At 39.6% G+C, this 20,961-nt stretch overlaps 1 protein-coding gene and 1 long non-coding RNA gene across 3 annotated transcripts; one reads left to right on the top strand and one right to left on the bottom strand.

The window, feature by feature from the left end:
• Positions 1–1,705: 1,705 nt before the first annotated feature.
• stx7l (syntaxin 7-like) lies at positions 1,706–8,507 on the top strand. The gene is made up of 10 exons (XM_018696159.2): positions 1,706–1,791; positions 3,245–3,338; positions 3,497–3,566; positions 3,857–3,947; positions 4,062–4,199; positions 5,686–5,732; positions 5,832–5,922; positions 6,016–6,088; positions 6,311–6,393; positions 6,820–8,507. The coding sequence occupies exons 2-10, from the start codon at positions 3,254–3,256 to the stop codon at positions 6,913–6,915; spliced, it is 774 nt and encodes a 257-aa protein (XP_018551675.1). The 5' UTR covers positions 1,706–1,791; positions 3,245–3,253; the 3' UTR covers positions 6,916–8,507.
• Positions 8,508–8,652: 145 nt separating this feature from the next.
• LOC108896877 (uncharacterized) lies at positions 8,653–17,731 on the bottom strand. Of its 2 annotated transcripts, XR_001963201.2 has the most exons (5): positions 17,681–17,731; positions 17,405–17,467; positions 12,963–13,039; positions 12,552–12,743; positions 8,653–9,374 (listed from the first exon to the last, which is right to left on the bottom strand). It is a non-coding gene; the product is annotated as an uncharacterized LOC108896877 (long non-coding RNA). The 2 variants fall into 2 exon arrangements; XR_001963200.2 differs by lacking the exon at positions 12,963–13,039.
• Between the last annotated feature and the right edge of the window lie 3,230 nt (positions 17,732–20,961).

Here is a 20,961-nt window from a genome sequence, read left to right as displayed (position 1 = left end):
GAATCAATCACTCAAGAAGCAGACTTTCACCATGATTCAGTCATTTCTAATGGAGGTTTGTCACCTCTAACACCATCAACAAACAAGTGTAATTGAATGTACTGTATTATATTTACATTTTAAAGTGATTAACAAAAGGGACAAGGGTCTAATTCTATTCACAGTGGTAATTAATTAATCAAGATTTTCTTTTATCTTGAAAAGCATATACTGTAGAAAATATTCTTTGGAGCTTATCGGGTCACTTGAACCTGCAGAGTACACACTCACAAAACCCTCATGAACTCTACTACGAACTGATAACAGTTCTGTATGTTCTGTTGGTGAACAGAGGTGAAGCCACATCTGCAGAACACTGAGCTGTTAAGTAAGCACCATGTACTGTTTGTCAACACTCTCTCAAAGAAGTTTTAGGCCCTGAGAGGTCAATCGATTAAGATAACACAGGACCTGACTGACATTTTGTACCTGAAAGCCCATGTGACTTTTATCATGTGCAGTAGTTGCAAAAGAAAAGGTCAACTGATTTGAGACATGCACACTGATATGTCTCAGTCCTCTCATGATCAGCATGGTATTGTTTTTGCATACTGTTTGACTTCAACTTTATTTCACCCAGCCCCAACTGAAGGCATGCACCTAATGTGAGGGTGGGAGACTGGATTCCCAGGAACTGGAGTTTGTGACTGTGTGATTAACCCATCTGAACCTCGGTGTGTAAACACTGTGTCCTATTGAAATTGCATAGAACAGCAGATGTCCAGTAAAATTGGAGATCTACACCTTAAACAGCAACTGATCTCTGTGTCTTCTGGACAAACACATGTTTGTGTAAGTGTAGTACATGTGAACATAGTAAAGGTCATGAATCCAAGTTCACCCACACCTGCACTGGCAACATTGGAAAACTTTGGCCAGACAAATAAATGCTCTCCAACGTTTTTTTTTTTTTTTTTTAATGAGTTTGATTTTTCATATTTTATTCATTTAGCCAATTTTTCAATTATAGTTTTACAAATTTAAGGCTCTGATGTGATGCAGTGCCGAGAAGAAAATGCTGGTGGACAAATACTGAATACTTTATTCATATATATTTTATCTCTTACTTTAAATAAGGTAATTTTGAAATATACTGGAATCTCCATATGCAATTAGCATGCATTAGGTTGTTAAATCCCTAAACTCCATGAATTTTCCAGAAAAATGGTCAAATCAATAAATAACAACATTAGTAAGATGACTTGTTATGCAGAATGAATGCCTTTTTGTGTGAAATTATGATCTATACAATGTATTATTGGCTTTTTATTAATGATGAAATGTTGTAGATGATGCAAACAAAACAAGATTATAGTATACTTGGAGTATATTTTCTTAATCTATGAGAATACATCACAATAAGCAGAGCACATGGGCAAGCATCTTCTTTTGTGGGCTACTGGGTATAAATAACAGATTAATACACACACACAGACAGACATGCACAGACATGAGGAGCAAAAAATATATAATGTGTTTTGTAGTAGTAGTAGTATTAACCATAATGATACACAATATCAGTTATTTAAACGCTTAAATAATTCATCAACAGTTTTCAGACACACGGGACTGGACACAATCAAGCTTCTTGTCATAATGTTTGTTTTAAATTCGCTTTTGATGCTTCATGTGATCTTTCCCATGACATATAATTTCTACCAATGATTTCGTCCTCAGTTCTCCAGACATCATGTGACGGGGGAGTGGCAGAAAATCAGGAAACAAACCGCCGCTGCGAGTCTCAAGAAAGAGGTAAAACACCAAACTTTTACACGAAGCCGAACAGTTAGGAAGGATTGAAAGTGTGGACACGTTAAGATGTTAAACCCGATCTCGCGATGCTGTTATATATGTAGGAACAAAAGACTTTAAATGATTTGGTTCTCCGTAAAACGAGAGAGAAGAGACAGAAATCTTCAAATTATGCTGCGACTTTGATTATGATTTAGTGACTGTTGCATGTTTGTGCCAGCGGTGGAATAAAATTCACATAAAGTAGCTTTAACCCTGGTGAATATACGTGGCTCTTAAGTAACGATCATTTCTGCAGTTCTCATGTCATTTTAAACTCCTGTGATTTCCGCATTCTTCTCGCTGGCAGTTTGGCAGCTGTAGTAAATGGACAAATATATGCAAACCGGGAGGAGCAACAAGTCTGACAGGAGCGAAAAGCATTAGTAAATGTAAAGTGCTGTTTAATAAAAAATGATCAGAAACCCTTTTGCTGTAATAATAACAGGTTCGGTTGTAGCCTCAGTTTGAGAGTTTCTTAACAGATGGTTCTTTGCATACTGGTCATGGTTCAGTCCTCTTCAGTCAACAGCACAGGAAGTCTGCATGACTGGCGTATAGTCAACATTGACCCAGCCCCTGTTTATATAGTAAATGAGAGCAAATGCACCATTAGAAAATGGATCATAAATTGTCCTAATTAAAACTTCATGTTCCACCAAATGTTATGAATGACCCTGCTGTAACAGCTAGTTTTACCTGATATCAGCTTGTTCTACACTGTGTTGACAAGTATGCGGACACTCTGAGGTATTATATGTTAACAGTGGGATGTTTTTTATTGGTTTGGCCTACCCTCCTAGTCCCATTTAATTGATTACTTAGCGCTAATAGCATCAGTTTATCCTTTACTTTGTGCTAATTTCAGCTGTTTATCAACAGCTGTTTCAAATCAATTTCATTATCACCCAAGATCATGTCACACCTCACTCATGCTCTCAGACATGGCAGCATCCAGGTTCACACATTAGTGAACCACAGCGTCCACATCACTTTGACCATGGAATGTAGATTATAGACGTGACAGTCTATGTCGGGGTTAAAACCTGAGCCTGAGGTGACCCAGCACTGTGGGCCACACAGTTAATGTTACCACAAGGCCACAAGGGAAATGACAGTTCATGTTTTTGGTGACTTTGAGGTCATAAGATGTGTAGGCTATTTTAGTTTCTTTAGATGTCTACAGCTGCTGTATTACCTCTATTGAAACCATCCATGGCTTTAATAGCCACTAAAATGTTGATATATAGGCAATACACTAAAAAGAAATGATTCAAATAAACTTGCCAAATGGATTTGGTCTAAATGCCCTAAGTTTTTTTCCACATGTCAATCACCAACTCACTGAAATAATTACAGTAATGATATCTCAGTTTGACTCATGAATGACTAAGGTTGTTGTGTGTCCTCACAGCTCTTCATCATGGCCTACCAGGCTGGGATGCCAGAGGAGCCTAGCGCTTTAGTTCACAACATCAGCTCCAACATCCAGAAGCTCACACTGCTGAGTAATGATACACTCTACACACACACACTCACACATACACAGACGTCATCGTCATCAGCTACCACATTCAGATTGCGCCCACTTCACTGACTCCAGCATGTGAGTTGTGTTACCTCAGTGCAGATAAATAAAATGCCTGCACTCTTTCTTCCTCTTCAGCGTCTGAGCTGCAGAGGGCAGTGTCTCTGCTGGGAACGGAGCAGGACAGCAGTCAGCTGCGACAGTCACTGTGAGTTACGGAGGTTGGGTTGTGTGTTTGCATAAATGATGTATCATGGTAAACTGCACAAATACAGATGCGAAAACTGACATTATTGGACTGATAGTGATATTGGTTTTAAAGCCAATATCACTGCTATTTAACAGTTTCACTGTAAGAAGAGTCTCATTATACTTGACTGGCCTCCATGTCCTCTCTTCATAAACTGTGTGTCTTACAGTAAGGTCTGGCCAGTCTGTCTGAAACAGAATGAAACAGTTTTTGCCTTCTTGCCTTTCTTTTTTGTCTCCGGTCACCAGGCAACAGAAACAGCAGCAGGGCAACCAGCTAGCCAAAGATACTGACCGACTGATCAAGGCATTCGCTGCACTTCCTGTCGGCCCTGATCAGGTACTGAACTCTTCAAAAAATTTGTTCATAGTTAGGTACCACACTAGACTGGTTAAATTTAACTTTTGTATCTTTAACACTGTGGCTTCTCTCTTCTCTCTGTGTGTCTCGTAGCGGCAGAGAAAGATACAGAAAGATCGCCTGTTGAATGACTTCTCTGCCGCCCTAAACAGCTTCCAAAAGACCCAGCGGCAGGCAGCTGACAGAGAGAGAGAGTTTGTGGCCAGAGTCAGAGCCAGCTCCAGGGTGTCGGTGAGTCATCTGCTGCGCCTGTAAGGTCACAAGTGCCAGGCTGTAGAGCACTGAAATAGACTGTGATTAAATAACATATCTGTGAGTTAGCTTTAATCTATATACCAGTGAGGTGAAGTACGTGCACATCCAACCTCAGCTGGGTACAGGTGCATACAAAGGAAAATGAAAGCTGACTATACACTGTAAACAGACAAAAACTCCACCTACAAATCTATAAAATAACAGACAAGGCTTAGTTAGGCATACTTGAGTTTTTGCAAAGACAGTAAGGCACTGTTATATCCCATCAAAGCTTACTGACTCACTTGTGTGAGGTGCTGCAGAGATTTTCCTCTGGCAACATCTCATACTGCAACCAACCAGTTCAACTTATCTTGGCTTATTACACATATCAGTTTTTACATACAGTAAATGCCAGCAGATAAACAAAAAGGACCTGCAATACATCAAAGACTGTATAGGCTGCATGTTTAAATTTCTGAGTTTATTTTCTAGAGGAGTGCACTGATGAAAAAAATATGCTGCTATCTTATTTTATGTATTATAAGTGTCATCAGTAAATTTATTTGCGTTGCATTTCCTAATGGTGGAGCATGTTGAGCTCTTGGGAACTCCCAGCACTTGAGAAATAGTTGATACACTAAGTCCAGATGTGTGCCTCCACGTGTCTCTAAATTACACTGTACATACAATCCTTTGGACTTTATAGTAGAATTACCACAGCCACATGCTGTGCTTTTTGGATTTATTTGTGGGAAAAAAAAATACTAGTGTCATCTAGTCTGAATTTTGAGTGTAATATTCAGAAAATCTGAAAAAAATCAAGAGGGTTCTCTTCCTTTTGAAAGAACCGTATTCCATATAGTTAGTCCAGATAGTACAAAATATCTTATGGAAGGAGCTGATGAGCTTTTTTTTTTAGTTTCTCCAAAATGTACTTAATGATTGTAAATGTCTACCAAAACAGATTTCAGTCATCTGGAATAACTTGTTTATTCATATTTATTTGAACTGAAAGTTTAGAAGCAAAGTTTCACAAAAAGCTCTCACATTACTGTGCCTTGGACGGTGCCTTTTTAATTGTGACTGTTTGCGACTCCTATTACCTCAGGAGAGCCTGCTTGCTTGGCAACTCTGTTCCCTCACCACTAATCTCAGTGCATAGAAAAGTATCTATATCTGCTATGTTCATACTGATAAGCAGGAACAGTTCCTTACTTGCTTTAAATGGATGATCTTGACTGGGAGGAAAAAGCTGCAGGTTTCTATTTGCTCTGTGTCACCATACATACATTTTCAACAAACTGTTCTGCAGATACTGGATCAAATTATATTTAATGAGACATTGCGGTCATGGCCATTATAACATCCCTATAACACTCTGTACATGCTGTACATATAATCACAGTAAACAATGTCCTCTGGTGTACATTTGCAATATGAAGTACAAAGGTATGTTTATCCAAACCTCTGAATTTAACAGGGAGGCCAGCCCGAGGACAACTTTGGAAATGCATCTCCATTCCAAAGGTCAGTCTACTGTTTCTGTTTTTATTGTCCTTTCTTTTATCATCATTATAGTCATTATTAGTTTCATTATTCTCACTGCATCTATATTTGTCCCTGCAGTGACTCCCAGGTGCAGGCTCAGACCGAGGCCATCACTGAAGAAGACCTGAGGCTGATCCAGGAGAGAGAGTCGGCCATCAGGCAGCTGGAGGTACAAATAAGAAGCAGATGTCTGCAACAGCAGCGCCGCTGCATAACTCAGACAAAGTTGTGTGAACCATCTGTCTTCATGTCCCTTGTTTAGGCTGACATCACAGATATCAATGACATCTTCAAGGACCTGGGGATGATGGTGCATGAGCAGGGAGACATGATAGGTGAGCATCTGTCACCTACACACCTGTCTGTCTGTATTTCCTTTTATGTAACTGTTTACAATGAAAAATCTACCTAGAGATGATATCATTCATATATCTACACAGAATCTGCCTAATGATGCTGGACACAGTATCTCATAAATGAAATGAAACATTAAACCCGCTTCCTCCCTCTGCCCACCTGTTTCATGTAAAAGTGTGTGTCTCCTGTGTGCTCTACAGACAGTATAGAAGCCAATGTGGAGAATGCAGATGTGAATGTCCAGAGTGGCACCCAGCAGCTAGCACGTGCAGCAGAATACCAGGTAAAGATACAGAAAGGAGGGATTGATGGAAATGAATAAGGACAGGAGGAATGGAGAGGCAGTTTAATGTATACATTTTAGAGAAGTTAGTCTCTAACTGGAAGCTCAGTGAAGGAATCTAAGCAAGACTTTGTTCCTCAAGGCAGAGATGCCTGGGTGTGTGTATTTATGACTCTCCACCACCTGCACACAGACTTGCTTGTGTAACCAAGTTATTAGTCAGCTTTTCTTACTTAGAGAAAGAGGCATATTGGTGAACATAAAAGAAAAAGTTACACAAGGTAATCTGATTCAAGCTACGCCTGTGAGTCACTTCAAAACACCAACTAGCCTGAGTGAAACCATCCCTGAAATTCAGATGATGCCGTTATATTTATTCAATGCTAGAACAACCACTTTGTGCTTTTCTTTCCTCCCCTCCCTCAGAGGAGCTCCCGGAAGAAGATATGCATCCTGCTGATAGTGTTGGCTGTTGCTGCTGTTATAGTAGGACTTATCATCTGGGGAGCTGTCAGCAAATGAGGCCCTCTTCCTCCTCCTCAGTCATCAGCCTGGTCAAAGGATGAAGTACTATCCTTCCTCTCCTCTGCCTCCCCCTTTTCTCGCCCCCACCCCGCCCTCTTGAGAGGAGTCATTGAGACTGTCTTGTCTTTCTTTGGTTTGATCATATTTTAAAAATATCTTAGTCCTCGTTGATAGGACTGCACACTCCTTCACTGGGAAGCAAAACTAGTGCTGGTAGTTTTATTGTTACAATCAGCTTTAATTGAATTATATGCGTCTGATTCATGATTGACTTTAACAGGAAAGTGTAAAGATTTTAATTCTCACTTGTCAGATAAAGGAGTAAACACAGGTGGAATATTTCTCTGCTCAGTGGCACTCCTACTGCCATGACAATGTTAAGAGTGTTTCCATTGAGTTGAATGACTGTAGACAATGCTTCTGAGTGCAATGAAGCTGCAAGCATGTGTAGGCAGGTAAGAAGGGATTAACCTTCTGATCCCTCTCTTCAAAATGCCATACTTCTGCAGCTGCTTTCTTTTATCAGGTTACTTTTATCAAAGTCCATGCACTAAAAGTTTCTGCGCAATTAAACCATGAGTCAAGTGCACTATGTAAATTGACTGCGAACAAATGAAAGCCAACCTTGTAGCCACAGTAAAATGTAACCAAACGACATTCAGGTTATTCTAACGCAGTGCTCTGAGTGACAATATAACCTCTAACCTTCTAATCTATAATTTCACATACTTTAGGTTATCATTCATTAAAATGAATAGTTTATTTCTGTTCAAATTCATGTTGTTTGATTCTAATGCTAAATGAAGAAGTGCTGTACATACTCATCCTAAATCTTGTGGTTTGTATATTAAATTACACTCCACTGTAAGCCAATCATCAGCCAATCCCCTTATCAAATGATACAGGGTAAAGTTGGTTGTTACTTAAAGTAGGTGGTGTGTTTCTTTTGGCTAGACAAATTGTTTTTAACTGTGTAGCTCAGAGAGATTGCATGTACGTCAAGGATAATCTTTTTTTGTTAAATCAAATTAGCTATCACATGACAGGTGATCACACACAAAGAATGTAATTACAACCTGTACAGTAGACAGTCCAGGGTGAGGGTCAAGCAATAGTTGGGAGTTGTGGTTTATGGTTTGTTTTAACCTTGTTATGTTTGCTTTATTTAAAACCCCCGCAAGCCCACAAAGGTGTCCGTAGGTGGCAGTCGCTATGGCAATCAGTCGCAGTCCCAAGTGGAGGCCTCATAAGCCACAATACGTCAAAACACTTCTGGTGGTTGATCTTTTGTATGCAGGAGCTTTACCTTGCTCACAGAAAAGTATTAACAGTCTGTTTTCACAATTTTTCTGTGACTAACAAACTGCTTATCACTTGTATGAAGAAACCAAAACCTACTAATACAAAGCACAGTCAGTTAAATACAAAGTACAGTCAGTTAAATACAAAGTACAGTCAGTTAAAGCAAACTAACACTACTGTTGCCACAACTGTTTGACCCAGATGTAAAACTATGATCACATATATGTTTTTTATATTGAGATTTAGCTGCCTACCATGTGCTGAATAAATTACCTGAATGTACTGAACCCGAAGTGAGAAGAATGCTTTCTACCAAATACTAAAATTGTGTAATTTTACATGATTACATTTTTCTTAGATAAAAATGTTAACAGTATAGCGTGTTTCCTCTTTGCTCCTCTGGTACTAGTGTAATTGATACTGCAATCGTTGTCATCGTTCCATTCAAAGTTAAAAATCAAACGTTTGGCAGGTTATTGGGTGACACTAAGTGGACATGTCACTTAACATATCATTTGGTGCTTACTTATTAAGGCCCACGTGTCTTTGAGAAACAACGTGTCTACCCAGAATATCATCACTGTCTCAGTCCTGTTGTGAAAGCACTAATATTCAAATGGAGAAAATCTAATTTACTGTATGAAACTTTTCTTTATTATATACTGAATCTCAATACACTGCTAGATCAGCTCACTTACACTTTCAATTGAACCATATTGTCTATATAAACAGTTGTTAACAGACTGTACAATTTTTTGAATGTTGCAATCTGGTTTGATGCAGAAGTATTATAGACAATTAGTTTAAGTTGTTGGGTTAGGGTTAGGGTTAGAGTTAGAGTTAGTTGGGTTAGGGTTAGGGTTAGGATTGGCTACAAATACACTGGATATAGTGACCTCTGCAAGCCAAAGAATAAACTTTGCATATGAAACACTTGAAGTGGTTTGGCAGGAGCAGCTGGCAGCTGAGTGAAGTAAAAACTGACTGGGAACACATTTAGGGAAAATAAATCTGTAATGAAACTGCTGTTGACTACCTACCTTTGCTATCAGGGCATTTAGCTACAGCTACTTCAGTACAGGGACCTGGTGTTCCCCTGTAGAGGACGGCAAAGGTCAGGTGAGGTAACAGCAGGTGTACTTAGTTGACTTTCCCTGGAAAAATAAAGGTTCAAGTAAGATTTTTAAAAAGTCATGTGCTCTGCCTAACCTTTATTCGCACACATATAGACAAAGCACAATTTCTCATGGCTAGGACCAGACCTTATCAAAAGCTAACCACAGCTAAGTAAACACCTAATTGTTGGGGCCAAGCAAAATATGACAGTGTCATCTGCATATAAATGAAATCTACATTTTACATGCCACAAACAACATTTTTAACAGACACATAAAGAAATCAACATGAAAATAAAACAGGACCAAGGACAGATTCCTGTGGCACACCTCAGGAGACCCTTGACTGTAAAAAAAAAAAAAAAAAAAAAAAAAAAAATCACATCATATGTCATCTCCTTGTTTAGCCCTTGAACTGAAGGAAGTAAATTTCAGGCAGCCATGAGAGGATGAGATCAGAGAGCAGATGGGAGTTAGCTTGTATATGTCAGAACAGACAGTGTTGGAGTTGGACAGGGTTGTGGAAGTAACAGACTGCTGTGACGCAGAAGGCAAAGGTTTCCTTAAACGAGTGAGAGGCGAGAAGGATTTGGGCACAGAGTTGTAAATACATCACTCGGGCAGAGAACAGGTTGAACTGGGCGTCAGTAGGACAGGGAATATTTTGGACTGGTTACACACAGAGAAAGTAGCAGGTCGCTGCAAAGAGCTGAGCAGGATTTTCCTTCCAAACACAAATGTCACAGCTGAGGAGGCTCAGGAAAGTTCGGCCAGGTGTAAAGTTACAGCAGGGGAAGCTGGGGTGTTTGGTTTGAAGTGAATGGACACTTAGGGAATTATTAGGTTGTTTTTCAATTGATGTCATTTTCCTTTACATTTATTTTACTGCCTTGTTTAAGAAAAATGCTGATCCACACAGATCCACATGTGAGTCTAGTGGACATGAATCAAAGCTGAACCTGCAGGTGGAGGTAACCCATTGATGAGTCACAAGCGTAATGTGTCTGGGGCACAGAGGCTCTTTTTACCTGCTGGTGTGGAAAATCACAAATAATGACAGAAGCTTGACTCACAGTAGAGACTGTACATAGACATTTTGCTGTGCTATGATGCGGATAAATTGGAGAAATAATTCATCTGAGCAAACACTGAGCTCACTGAGGTTAGGTCTCTTAAGTACGTCATTAGAAAGTGGACTGGGGGAAATTACAAGTTGCTGTTAGTGTTCCTTTCCATTACTAAGTTGAGAGTTGCTCTTCTAAATATGTAATTCTAGCAGTGAATGTGACACTTTTCACATTTGCTTCCTTTCCCCAAATACAGAGGGAATGAGACACAACATTTTCATAAGAGAAACTCAAATATTGGGGGATTAAATACAGCCTGGCAACAGCATTTCACAGAGCCAAATAATGCTTTATGGACAGTTGTACAAGATAAAATCCAAACTTAAAGGGGTCCAGAAATTTTGTATTGGACCTATATTAAGTTGGGGGACTTGTGGGAGGCAGAATGGTCACAGTCGAAATGAAGGTAGATATCCTAAGATATCTTTTATTTTAAAGTCAGAAACACTGCATCTACACTTCCATAATGCAACTCAAAGCGTAGAATTGTCTTTGCAGTAATGCCACGTCTTTCACCATGTATTTTGAAATCTTAAACCAAATCCAAGATAACCCTGATGAAGAGCCTGGTTTCATCAGGGTTAGTCTCTCAGACTTTAGCAAACTCCTTTTAGAGCCACAAAAGACATTATACAGCTGTTTTCACAGGCTGAGTGGTACTCGTCCTGAAAACTAACCTACCCTTACGTGTAAAATCGGTGGAGTGCCCCTTGTTCTGTACTCATCTTGACTACATAAACCTCCTGAAATGTCCATAATGACCATCTGTAAATTTGGTAAAAAGCTTGTTTTGCATCAGATGAAAGAAAATAATTATTGTTGCCAGGAGGTGGCAGTGCAGAATTGCTTACCATAACCATCAAGTCCACAATATACCACTGTGATGTTATCACTGTACATTCTTTTTGTATTAGACTGCCATACAACATGACCATGAAAATTTGCATTGCACAGTTTTAAGGAGATCTACCGTCAGTAGCTATTTATCATATCTTCATTGTCTATTTACAGTAGTGCGCATATGCAGAGGGTCAACTTGTCCATAGAATAATACATCTTTAAAAAATAGGATAAAACCAGGCTCTTCTAAACTGCATCAGACATATATCACAGCAGTCAGGCTTTGATCTCAGATTTTTTTTTTTTTTTTTGGGGGGGGGGGTTCAATCCATGTTAATTAGATTAGATCAAAGTCCAGACTGTTCTTCAAAGTGGCTGCTGCTCAGTTTCAAGCCCTTCAGTAGCACATCCTGCAGAAGTGTCCTTGAGTGAGACAATGAGTCCTTGTCTGCTCTGGTGTCCAGGTCAGTGCATAATGATTCTCATTAGATGGAGTGCTAATAGCCATAAAGTAATACATTGTTTTTTCAGCTGAAATTGTGTTAGCAGTAGCCTGGTCCTCATCATAACTGAATCTTATTTTTAATCATTCTCTCCTCTTCTCTTCTCTCCTCTCTGCTCCAGCCCTCACTATTTTTAGTGCTAGCTAAAGTCCCCAGGATGTTTCCAGACAATTCTGTTAACAGAAACTGAATCTACCTCAAAGTAATGCTGATTCCACATCTATTTTGAAGGGTTATTAAAACTTAGGAGTGACACATTTTCAATGCTGTAGAGCACATTATCCAATAAGTAGTGATTTGTCATGGCCATAAGTGGTACCTGTGAAAATGTTAAGTCAGTTAATTAAACAGTAAAAATTCTGGTTTCCTCTATTCAATTTAGCCCCACTTGTTGGCTTGCTGAATATCTGAATAAGCCTGTCATCACTGAGTATCAGACCTGAATCCAGGTTTAATAAGGCTTCATATACAAGAGAAAACCATCAGCTCTAAGAATCAAAATACACTTAATGCCAGTGATAACTTATGCACATTTCAGAGTTTTAACACTCCACTCCAGAACCACAGTTCACATGAGACAAAATGACTCAAAATTATCACTTAAGTATCATCAATTAAAGAGGAATAGCTATTTATGTATTGTCCTCATCAAGTCTGCAGATCTGATCAGTGCACACATGTTTAAAAGTTATATCATTAAAGTTGTGGTGAATAAAGTCTGTGTTGTTGACATCTTCTAAACTTACCTGTGACTGAGCATCCCAGTCTTCATCTGTGGTCCCTGACTTGTAATCCTCAGGCCTGTTCCAGAGCCCCAGAGGGCAGCATTCCTCCCAGCAGCCCAGGAATGTAAACTTTACTTTGGAGTCCAGCTGCGGACCAGCAGGAGGAATGCAGCGCGTTTGCTGTTGAAAAGTCCTCTCTGTGGTTTACTCTCTCTGAGAAGAAAAAAATATTCATAAATAAAGATGAGGTACAGCTGGCACTGGTGGGATGACAACTGGCACTAGAACAGAAAAACATGCTAGCGGGTGAGGGAGATTTTAGATTTAGAGGCCTCTGTGTATTCTGGTAAATATTGATGTTTTTCTGAAGAGGAAGTAGCTCTCAGGTATGTGACAGGATGTTCCACGCTGAGAGGAAACCGCTGCACTCACCTGCCGTTTCAAAGTTAGAATTCCAGCACTGAAGGAACCCTGAGTACACCTGCACAGAACTGTTTATTCCCTCTGCACTGAAAAACAAATGAATCACTAACATCAAGTAAGTGCAGGCGGCTGCTGGTGGCAGCTAAGAGGCAAATGACTGAAAGACTTAAGCAGAAACCATGATGTCAGTAAATAGCATACATCATGCTCATATTCACCAAAGTGCCTTTAAAGCTGCTCTGATCAATATTTCAATATTAACAATGGATCAAAAGACTGTGCAATGTGACAGGGGTTGCAGTTCTCGCTGTTTTAACTTCTTTCAGCTCTTTGTTTTGTTTTTATGTCCTGCTACTTCACCATTCTACTTAAGTCACACCACTATGATCAACCATGATTCCAGTCACAGCAGGCAGCTGCTGTCGCTAAACGGACAGTCCTCTGGACTTTAATGCACCACTAGTTAGCGTGCCAGGCTGAGACTAATTTAGTTGATACCAAATTAACTCCACTGTTATCTAGCATCATGCTCCTGTCTCATAGCTTGCAATTTCTTAAGCTAAATGGTCTGTGGTTTACGCATCTCTGCATCACAAGTCCTGTTTTTTTTTACGTGCATTATATTCAAGAATCAAGAATCAAGAAATATTTATTGTCATTGTGCATACACTTAATGAAATTTTGTTTGGTAGCTTTCAGCTTAAGAAAAAGACAAAGACACAATAATTTAAAATATACAGACAGAAAAACCAACATACAGACACACTATACATATGTACATTAAAATAAAAATAAGGTAAGATAAGAATAGAATAAAATAAAATAAACATAATAAAATAAAATGCAGTGAATAAGATGAAATGTACAATGGATCTTAGCAGCAGAGGAATGGTATTAAAGTGCAGCACAGTGCAAGTTCCAGTTCACTAACACATACTGCATAAAAAACACTTTTTGCACACACTTTACGTGGGTACATATGCGCGTGCACATGAACATAAGAAAAAGCTAACACACACACACACACACACACACACACACACAACTATGCATATTTGTTGTCCAGCAAAAAAATGTCCCCATCAAAGTTGAAGCCAAACCTACGCCCATGATCACAAGGATATTACTATATTAGCTTGGGTGTGTTCTGCAGTGCAAAACCTCTCCCAGTTTGCATTTTTCTTAAAAACATGCAAACTTGCTCCCATCTAAATTCTCCTATACTCTGTTTACAGTCTCCTACAAAAGCTTGTTCCTATATCGATTTATTCCTTATGGTTAAGCCTTGTGGTTTAAATGCTGAGCTTAAAACATAGAGGTATATCTTAGCTGTGTGAGCTGGCTTTGGAGGGTGATCAACTTCCTGAACCCCACAGCTGTTCATCCTGCAGACGTCTCTGATTTAATGAATGTACAGGTCAAATAGACAGTGCACTGATTTACTCAAAGAGGGACAAAGACAAAGTAGAGGCTTTCATCAGCCTCCCCATTCAAGTTAAATACCATCCTGGTTTGCTCACTTAAAATCATTCCCTATATATGTAGGAGACAGTTTGTATAGAGGAATGTAACCAGGAGAAAAAATGCAGGAAGACAAACTATGGTGACCTTGTCTAACGCAACAGACGTCATAACCTCCAACCGCCTCACTGTTGGTGGGAGCGAAGAATGAGGGATGGGAGGTAGGGATGCAGGAAGGCAGGGAGGTAGCTGAGGAATGGATGTGTGTCTCCTAGGTGGCCATGTTGTTACTCTGGAAGGATGTGGGCACTGGTCAGACCACACACACACACACATACACATACACACAAACAGACACACGCACATACAGTGAGCACACCAGTAGCAAGGCCTTTCCATGCTTCTGCTCTTGTTATTGTTATGCAGTGGTAAGGATTTAACTCTAGGGCTTCACCATGGTGGGACCATAGGAATTAGAGTCTGGGTTAGTACAGTGGTAGGTATTTGATTCTTGGTTTCTATAATGGTGGGTAATAAATTGTGGGTGTTTGTCATGGTGAGACTGGAGGAATTTGGCTCTGTATTAGAAGTTCCTGTTGAACTACAGTTACACTTAGAGAATTTGGATGAAAATGGAAAAACATGCCAGCAGAGTTAGCTAAATGGTGTTCCATCCAAAAAGCATAATTTTATGCAATTAAGGAACCAAATCTACATCATCTTCTGTGTTTGTTTCCCTTCCATGGTGCTAGCTACGTGCAGTCTGACTTATTTGACTATTTTGGCTGAGTGCGAGCCTTAAAATGTAGTTGTCATGGAAAAGGCAGAGAATAAAGTAACTGGACTTGAACACAGTGAACACAGTCCCAGAACACGTACTCAGCATGGTCTCATGTGCACCCCAAACGACAGGCACACACAGACGGCCAGTGAAGAGACAAGAGTACTGACAGGGCCAGTAAAAACATTATTTTCCCAGCCACGATGCAGGATTTGTACCAATTTGTCCGATGGTTTGAACACCACTGACTACACATTTACCCTGATATCTGTCCATGTGAATCTAAAATATTATCTTTAGTGGGAGTTACTGATGCACAGACACATGACTAGGGCATGATAGCAAAGCTTTGACTCCAATAAGTATCTCTCTCTAACATTAAATTATCTATGACTAAATAAGCATCAATTAAAATTAAACTTGGCAAAACATCTTTATCATTTATGAATAATTTAACACTCAACAACTCAGCTAATCTGCTTCATCAGGACTGTGCATGTGTGGTTTGATCACACTTGATTGACAGGGATGGCACCGTGATCAAACAGTTCCACAGCTGTCAACATATTTCAAATCAAATGTTGTTAAATCCTGATTAGTGCACAGACATAAATGACATCACGGTTTTATCAGTTGAGCACCACCTACTTCAAACCAGCGAGACAACAAGACAGAGACACAAACATAAAAATTTCCTCATATGAAATAACCAAAACAGTTTCCAATCCCCATCAGCAATATGAAGAAACTGAATGACAGATGACAGAAAATATATGTTAAAGGCCTTTAATCTTTTCTGGATGTACGATAAATACACAGCATAATCACACTTGGATGTCTCCCAACATTTATAAAACATGAACAAGCACTTCTTGGTTTGCAAATAATATCAATTCAAGTATGACTCTGATGACATAATCATGATATATAAAGACTGTAAACACTGTTAGCACCACAAGCTGTGCTAAATGATTAATTCCTTTAAAATGTGATCTGTTAACAGATTTTATGGATATGTTTCCTTTGTTTGCAAGATTTAAAGTTGTGATTCGAAGTTGCTGAAATAGATTATTTTTCAGTTATTTATCTCAGTGTGGTGGATTTACCGGACAACACCAAACAGGAATGGACACCCATTATTTACAGATCCTGGCTCTGAGCCCTGTGTGAATTCAACCTGTTAATCAGCTGCACTGAAAGGTGTTTTGACGTCAGCGGTGGACAAAGCTAACAGAACAAGAGGTGTAAAGATTGCGTGAGTGTGTTTGAGTAGGCAGGTGGGGCTGTCGAGGTCAAAGGTTAAGAGGGGTTGATGGGTGGGGCAGCGGTGGTGGTCGGGCAAAAGCTGCTCGGCAAACACAGCTTGATGTCACAAACACATCAGATATATGAATAGCCACAAGTCTGTGAGAGAGACAGAGGAGGGATAGGTGTGTGAGTGAGGGAGAGGAAGACAGAGGTGGATAGAGAGCTCACGAGAGGGAAAGGAAGGAGGCCCTCGGTTTACTCACAGTGGTGTGATATGTTCGTCATGTTTTCACACAGGGGATTCTCAGACTGCTTGTTTCCATCTCACTGTCTGGCATTTATGTTCAACTGTCCAGATGCAGCTGAGTTTAGTACAGCTGCTTTATGAGACCAAATAACTGAGACAAGATGCCGTGACATATACAGATTTGATGGGACAGAGATGAAAAGGGATGAGATGATCTGTCACTGATGAGATGGGACACAATGGGACAGAATTAACCACTGTATGAAGATGAGATGAAAATGAGATACAGTGAAACATGATTACTGTTAGTAATGGTATGAATAAAGAGATAATATTAATGTATATAATGAATAATTACATTAATTAATTAATATAAGACTAGACAAGCTGAGAGGAGGTAAAGTTAGATGTGATGAAATTAAATTGACCATGTTGATGAGATGAAATTAGACAACGTGGCCTCCACTAATGACATGAGACAATGAAATGGCAAAATGAAAGTGTAGCGGGATGTGTTCGTGCATTGTGTTAATTATGACCAAACAGTACCAAACCACTGTTGCCACTGGCCTTTTATTCCTGGCAGGAGAGTATACAGCCAGCCTCATCAGAAACACCCAGAAACGTGCTCTCACACTGTGAAGCAGGGAGACAGCGCAGCAAAACTGTTGCCATCTAGTTTTAAAAGGAACATAAAATAAACACAACGCATACCTGGCAGGAGAGTATACAGTCAGTCTCATCAGAAACACCCAAACGTGCGCTCACACTGTGAAGCTAAAACAAAAAAATGCATGTTAGCTAACACACCACATGCTAATCACGCTACGAACCAATTAAATAAAACATCGTCACTCTCACAAACGAATATGCTCGACCGATAGGGAGCTAAAACGTTACAAAAATATAATAACGTAAAACAACCACTTAGATATGAAATTAAGATGAATGAACCAAAATAATTACAGAGCTAACAACGTGTACACTCACCAGGGAGACAGCGAAGCAAAACTGTTGCTATCACCCCGGGGTGCACGACCCGAGACAGCAGGGGTGCTGCGTTTAGTGACGATAAAATAAAACTGTAATTAATAAAATAAACAGTGTGAGTGGTGGCAAGTGGGATCACACATGCTATATATTAATTACCGTTACAAGATCATATGAGAAAAGATGAGTCCAGTGAAATTAACTTTTTTAATTATGATGATGACTTTAAATGAAATGAAATGAGATTAACTTTATTAAATAGTAAAGAGATGAGATGAAAAAAGTGATAATGTATTGAGAGAGTAAAATGAGATGATATGACATTAGACATAATAAAAGGTTAAGTTAGATAGGCACTCACTGATAACACAGGTTATCAGGGTTCACAGTAAGACATTACATGAGATGAGATCATCATCACTCTTAGGGCTTTGCCAGGCCTTAACAACAAGATTAATTGTTGCACTTTTTCTTTTGATTTTCACTGATGGTTCTGGCAGCATCTACTCAACCAAAGATACACAACAAGATAAACAGGTTCAGGTGAGACTTCAGCTAAATCCATCCCCATGTTCTGTTCTGTGACTGGTTCAATCTGACCCTCAAAGGCACAAATCTGCCACCACATCAAATGTTTTCTTTTTAGATCTCAGTGTAGACTTTTGCTTTTTGCCTTAATTTATCCCTGGGAATATTTGCCAAGCACACATGCTCTCTTTCATCAACACCCTGCTTCACACGTACAAAGTTACACACATTCATACCTGGCTGCTGCCCATTGCAACCACAGTCTTCTACTGTTGGTCCAGTGGACAGCTCCACCAGAGCAATTTGGACGTTAAAGACATTAGCTCAAGGGCATTTCTATGGCATTAGCTAAAGGAGAAGAGAGTAGGTCACATTCATCTCCATGATCTACATTTTCCTTGGCAAATTAGGGGTCCAAAATCTCAATCCTTTTCACCAGCCTAAACTTGTCTAAACTTAAGACCTCCACACGTTAAACTAGACACTTTTGAGTAATGAAAGACATTTAGAAGAAACAATCCAGCATTTGGTGGAAGGATTTTGGAAATCTCTGGCAGGAAATCAACAAAAATTCCAGATATCAGTTCATTATAACGCATGGAAATGAGTTTATCTTATTCTGTTGTTTTTGTCATTTCCCTTTAACTGAGTTCTGTGAGGGAACAAGATGTTAAGAGTCTACACCCAAGTCTGACTTTTGGGTACTGCAGTTAGCTAAATGCTAATATCAGCATGCTGACGTGCACAAAGATGAAGCAAACATGCTAATGTTTTAGAAGGTATGATGTTTACCATGTTCACCATCTCAGTTTAGCCTGTTAGGATGCTAATGCACTAATTAGTATTAGCTGAGGCTGATGTGAATGTCATCAGTTTGCAGGGATTTGGATATGAACCAAAATACTGGACAAATTTAGAGGTTTTACCTTATGGTGGTGCAAGGTGAAAAGTTATTGATCATCAAAGTTATTACAATTTATCTTGAGGGATCATGAATGTCTGTACCAGATTTCATGGCAATAAATAGTTGAGAGGTTTCACTCAAAACTACAATTGTGTGCCTTGTTGTGGTGCTAGGGGAAAAGTCAACAGAGCCCCAAAATAATTCATATTCATTGTTTGGGAACCATGAATGTCTGTACAAACTTTAATTACAATCAATCCAATAGTTGTTGAGATATTTCTGTTTGGACCAAAATGGTGGACTGACTGACCAATGGACATTGCCATCCTTAGACCCACACTGCTAGCATGGCTAAATAAAGATAAACACATCTGCTGTATTAGATTTTGGTTAAATATGCTTTAAAAGTTGGCATATTGTCTAAAATTACACATTTTTCAGCAGAACTGACATTATATAATTACAGAATCAAGTGCCAGACAGCATGGTCATCCTCAATGGTTCGTCTGTGGCTCACTGTTCCAGGCGAACGGTTCAGTGCTTCACCTCTTCATAAGAGCCCTCCCTTCATGCGGCAAGATGTTGCTCTGCTCAGACCAGTCTGAACTGCCTAGGACACGGCCGCTCCAGCATCAAACGATATTTTTAATCAAGTGGTCAAAAGCTATTGCACAAACATTCTAAAGTAGCTTAGGTCAACAGTGTCCCAGAGCCTGTTCTGTTAGCTGGAATGCTCCTGTACACTGCAAACAGGCCTCTCTTTGTGCCTCAGTCCAGCAGCCTCACGCCACACCACACCGCTCTGGAATCCTGTTTGTTTTCTTTCAAATTTCTCAACCTAGTTCACTTCGATGTGGAAGCGCAGTATACTGTGCATGTATGTGTGTTCTTACTGATTTTTAAGGTGTGCATTAAGTGTGCATCTGTGTTTGCACCGATGCAGCAACAGTATGGCTCTTTGAGCATGTGCTCATTTTAAACTGGTGCCAAAGTTCACATGCTTTAAAGTGGAGCATACTGGAGAGTTAAAATATTATAAACTTTGAGTAATCGCAAACTCTGTAAACCCAGCCAGCCCCAGAGTAGGTCCTTAATGTGAGGACTAACAGATAGATGCCTATTGAACCAAACTCTGCTTTCTGTTGCCAACAGGCCTGGTTTATAATTCACATTCAATTCAGTCACTGAAGGTTTTTCTTTAAAAAAGCTTGCTCTGGTATTTTAATGAATATGGTCTGATTGAAATAACAGGATTCCTGAGGACTTGTACATGGTGAATTTCCTCCACATTCAGGGACAAGACAAAATCTTGAACTTGAATCTGTTGTTTTACATTTTTGGACTCCCTCCACATTCATTTCTTGTCAATCCACTTTATCTAACCAGTAATCTGCAATTATCCACAATGCAGCAGGCTTGTTTACGCCCTCTGTGCTGACCGGACAAACACCTCAGGCTTTCCCTCTCATACTTTCATTCCTCCTCCCCTTTCTCCTCAACTACTGTTGGCTGACCAAACCAGAGGAATTCATTATCCGGGAAACTTTTTACAGAACAGAGCGAGCCAAGCAGGGCAATGCTATTCTTCTTTGACAATGAAACCATGGCATACACTCAGCCTGTTATTTCTGCTACTGATCACCATTTCCATATGACCTGTAACCCTGGCTATCGGGAAACCCTGTTTGTAACCTGAATAGCAGGGTTCTACCTGGCTCTGATTGTTTCTGTAAGGAAAATGTCAGTCAACTTTGATCAGGCATCTTTTCAAAAGCTGAGAGTACTGAAAGCATCTTCGTATATCTTACCTATGTATGTATAAACTAGGATATTATATATTTCATTTATG

Source organism: Lates calcarifer, linkage group LG7_1 (assembly GCF_001640805.2).
Source record: "Lates calcarifer isolate ASB-BC8 linkage group LG7_1, TLL_Latcal_v3, whole genome shotgun sequence".
Lineage (NCBI taxonomy): Eukaryota > Metazoa > Chordata > Actinopteri > Centropomidae > Lates > Lates calcarifer.
Note: the sequence above shows the minus strand (reverse complement) of the source record. Positions and strands in the feature narration are given on the sequence as shown.

Excerpts from the sequence above, each read along its gene's own strand:
- stx7l (XM_018696159.2), top strand. The coding sequence starts at position 3,254 with ATGGCCTACCAGGCTGGGATGCCAGAGGAGCCTAGCGCTTTAGTTCAC. Across the intron at positions 3,948-4,061 it reads TTCCTGTCGGCCCTGATCAG|CGGCAGAGAAAGATACAGAA; the intron begins GTACTGAACTCT and ends TGTGTCTCGTAG. Across the intron at positions 5,923-6,015 it reads CGGCCATCAGGCAGCTGGAG|GCTGACATCACAGATATCAA; the intron begins GTACAAATAAGA and ends TCCCTTGTTTAG.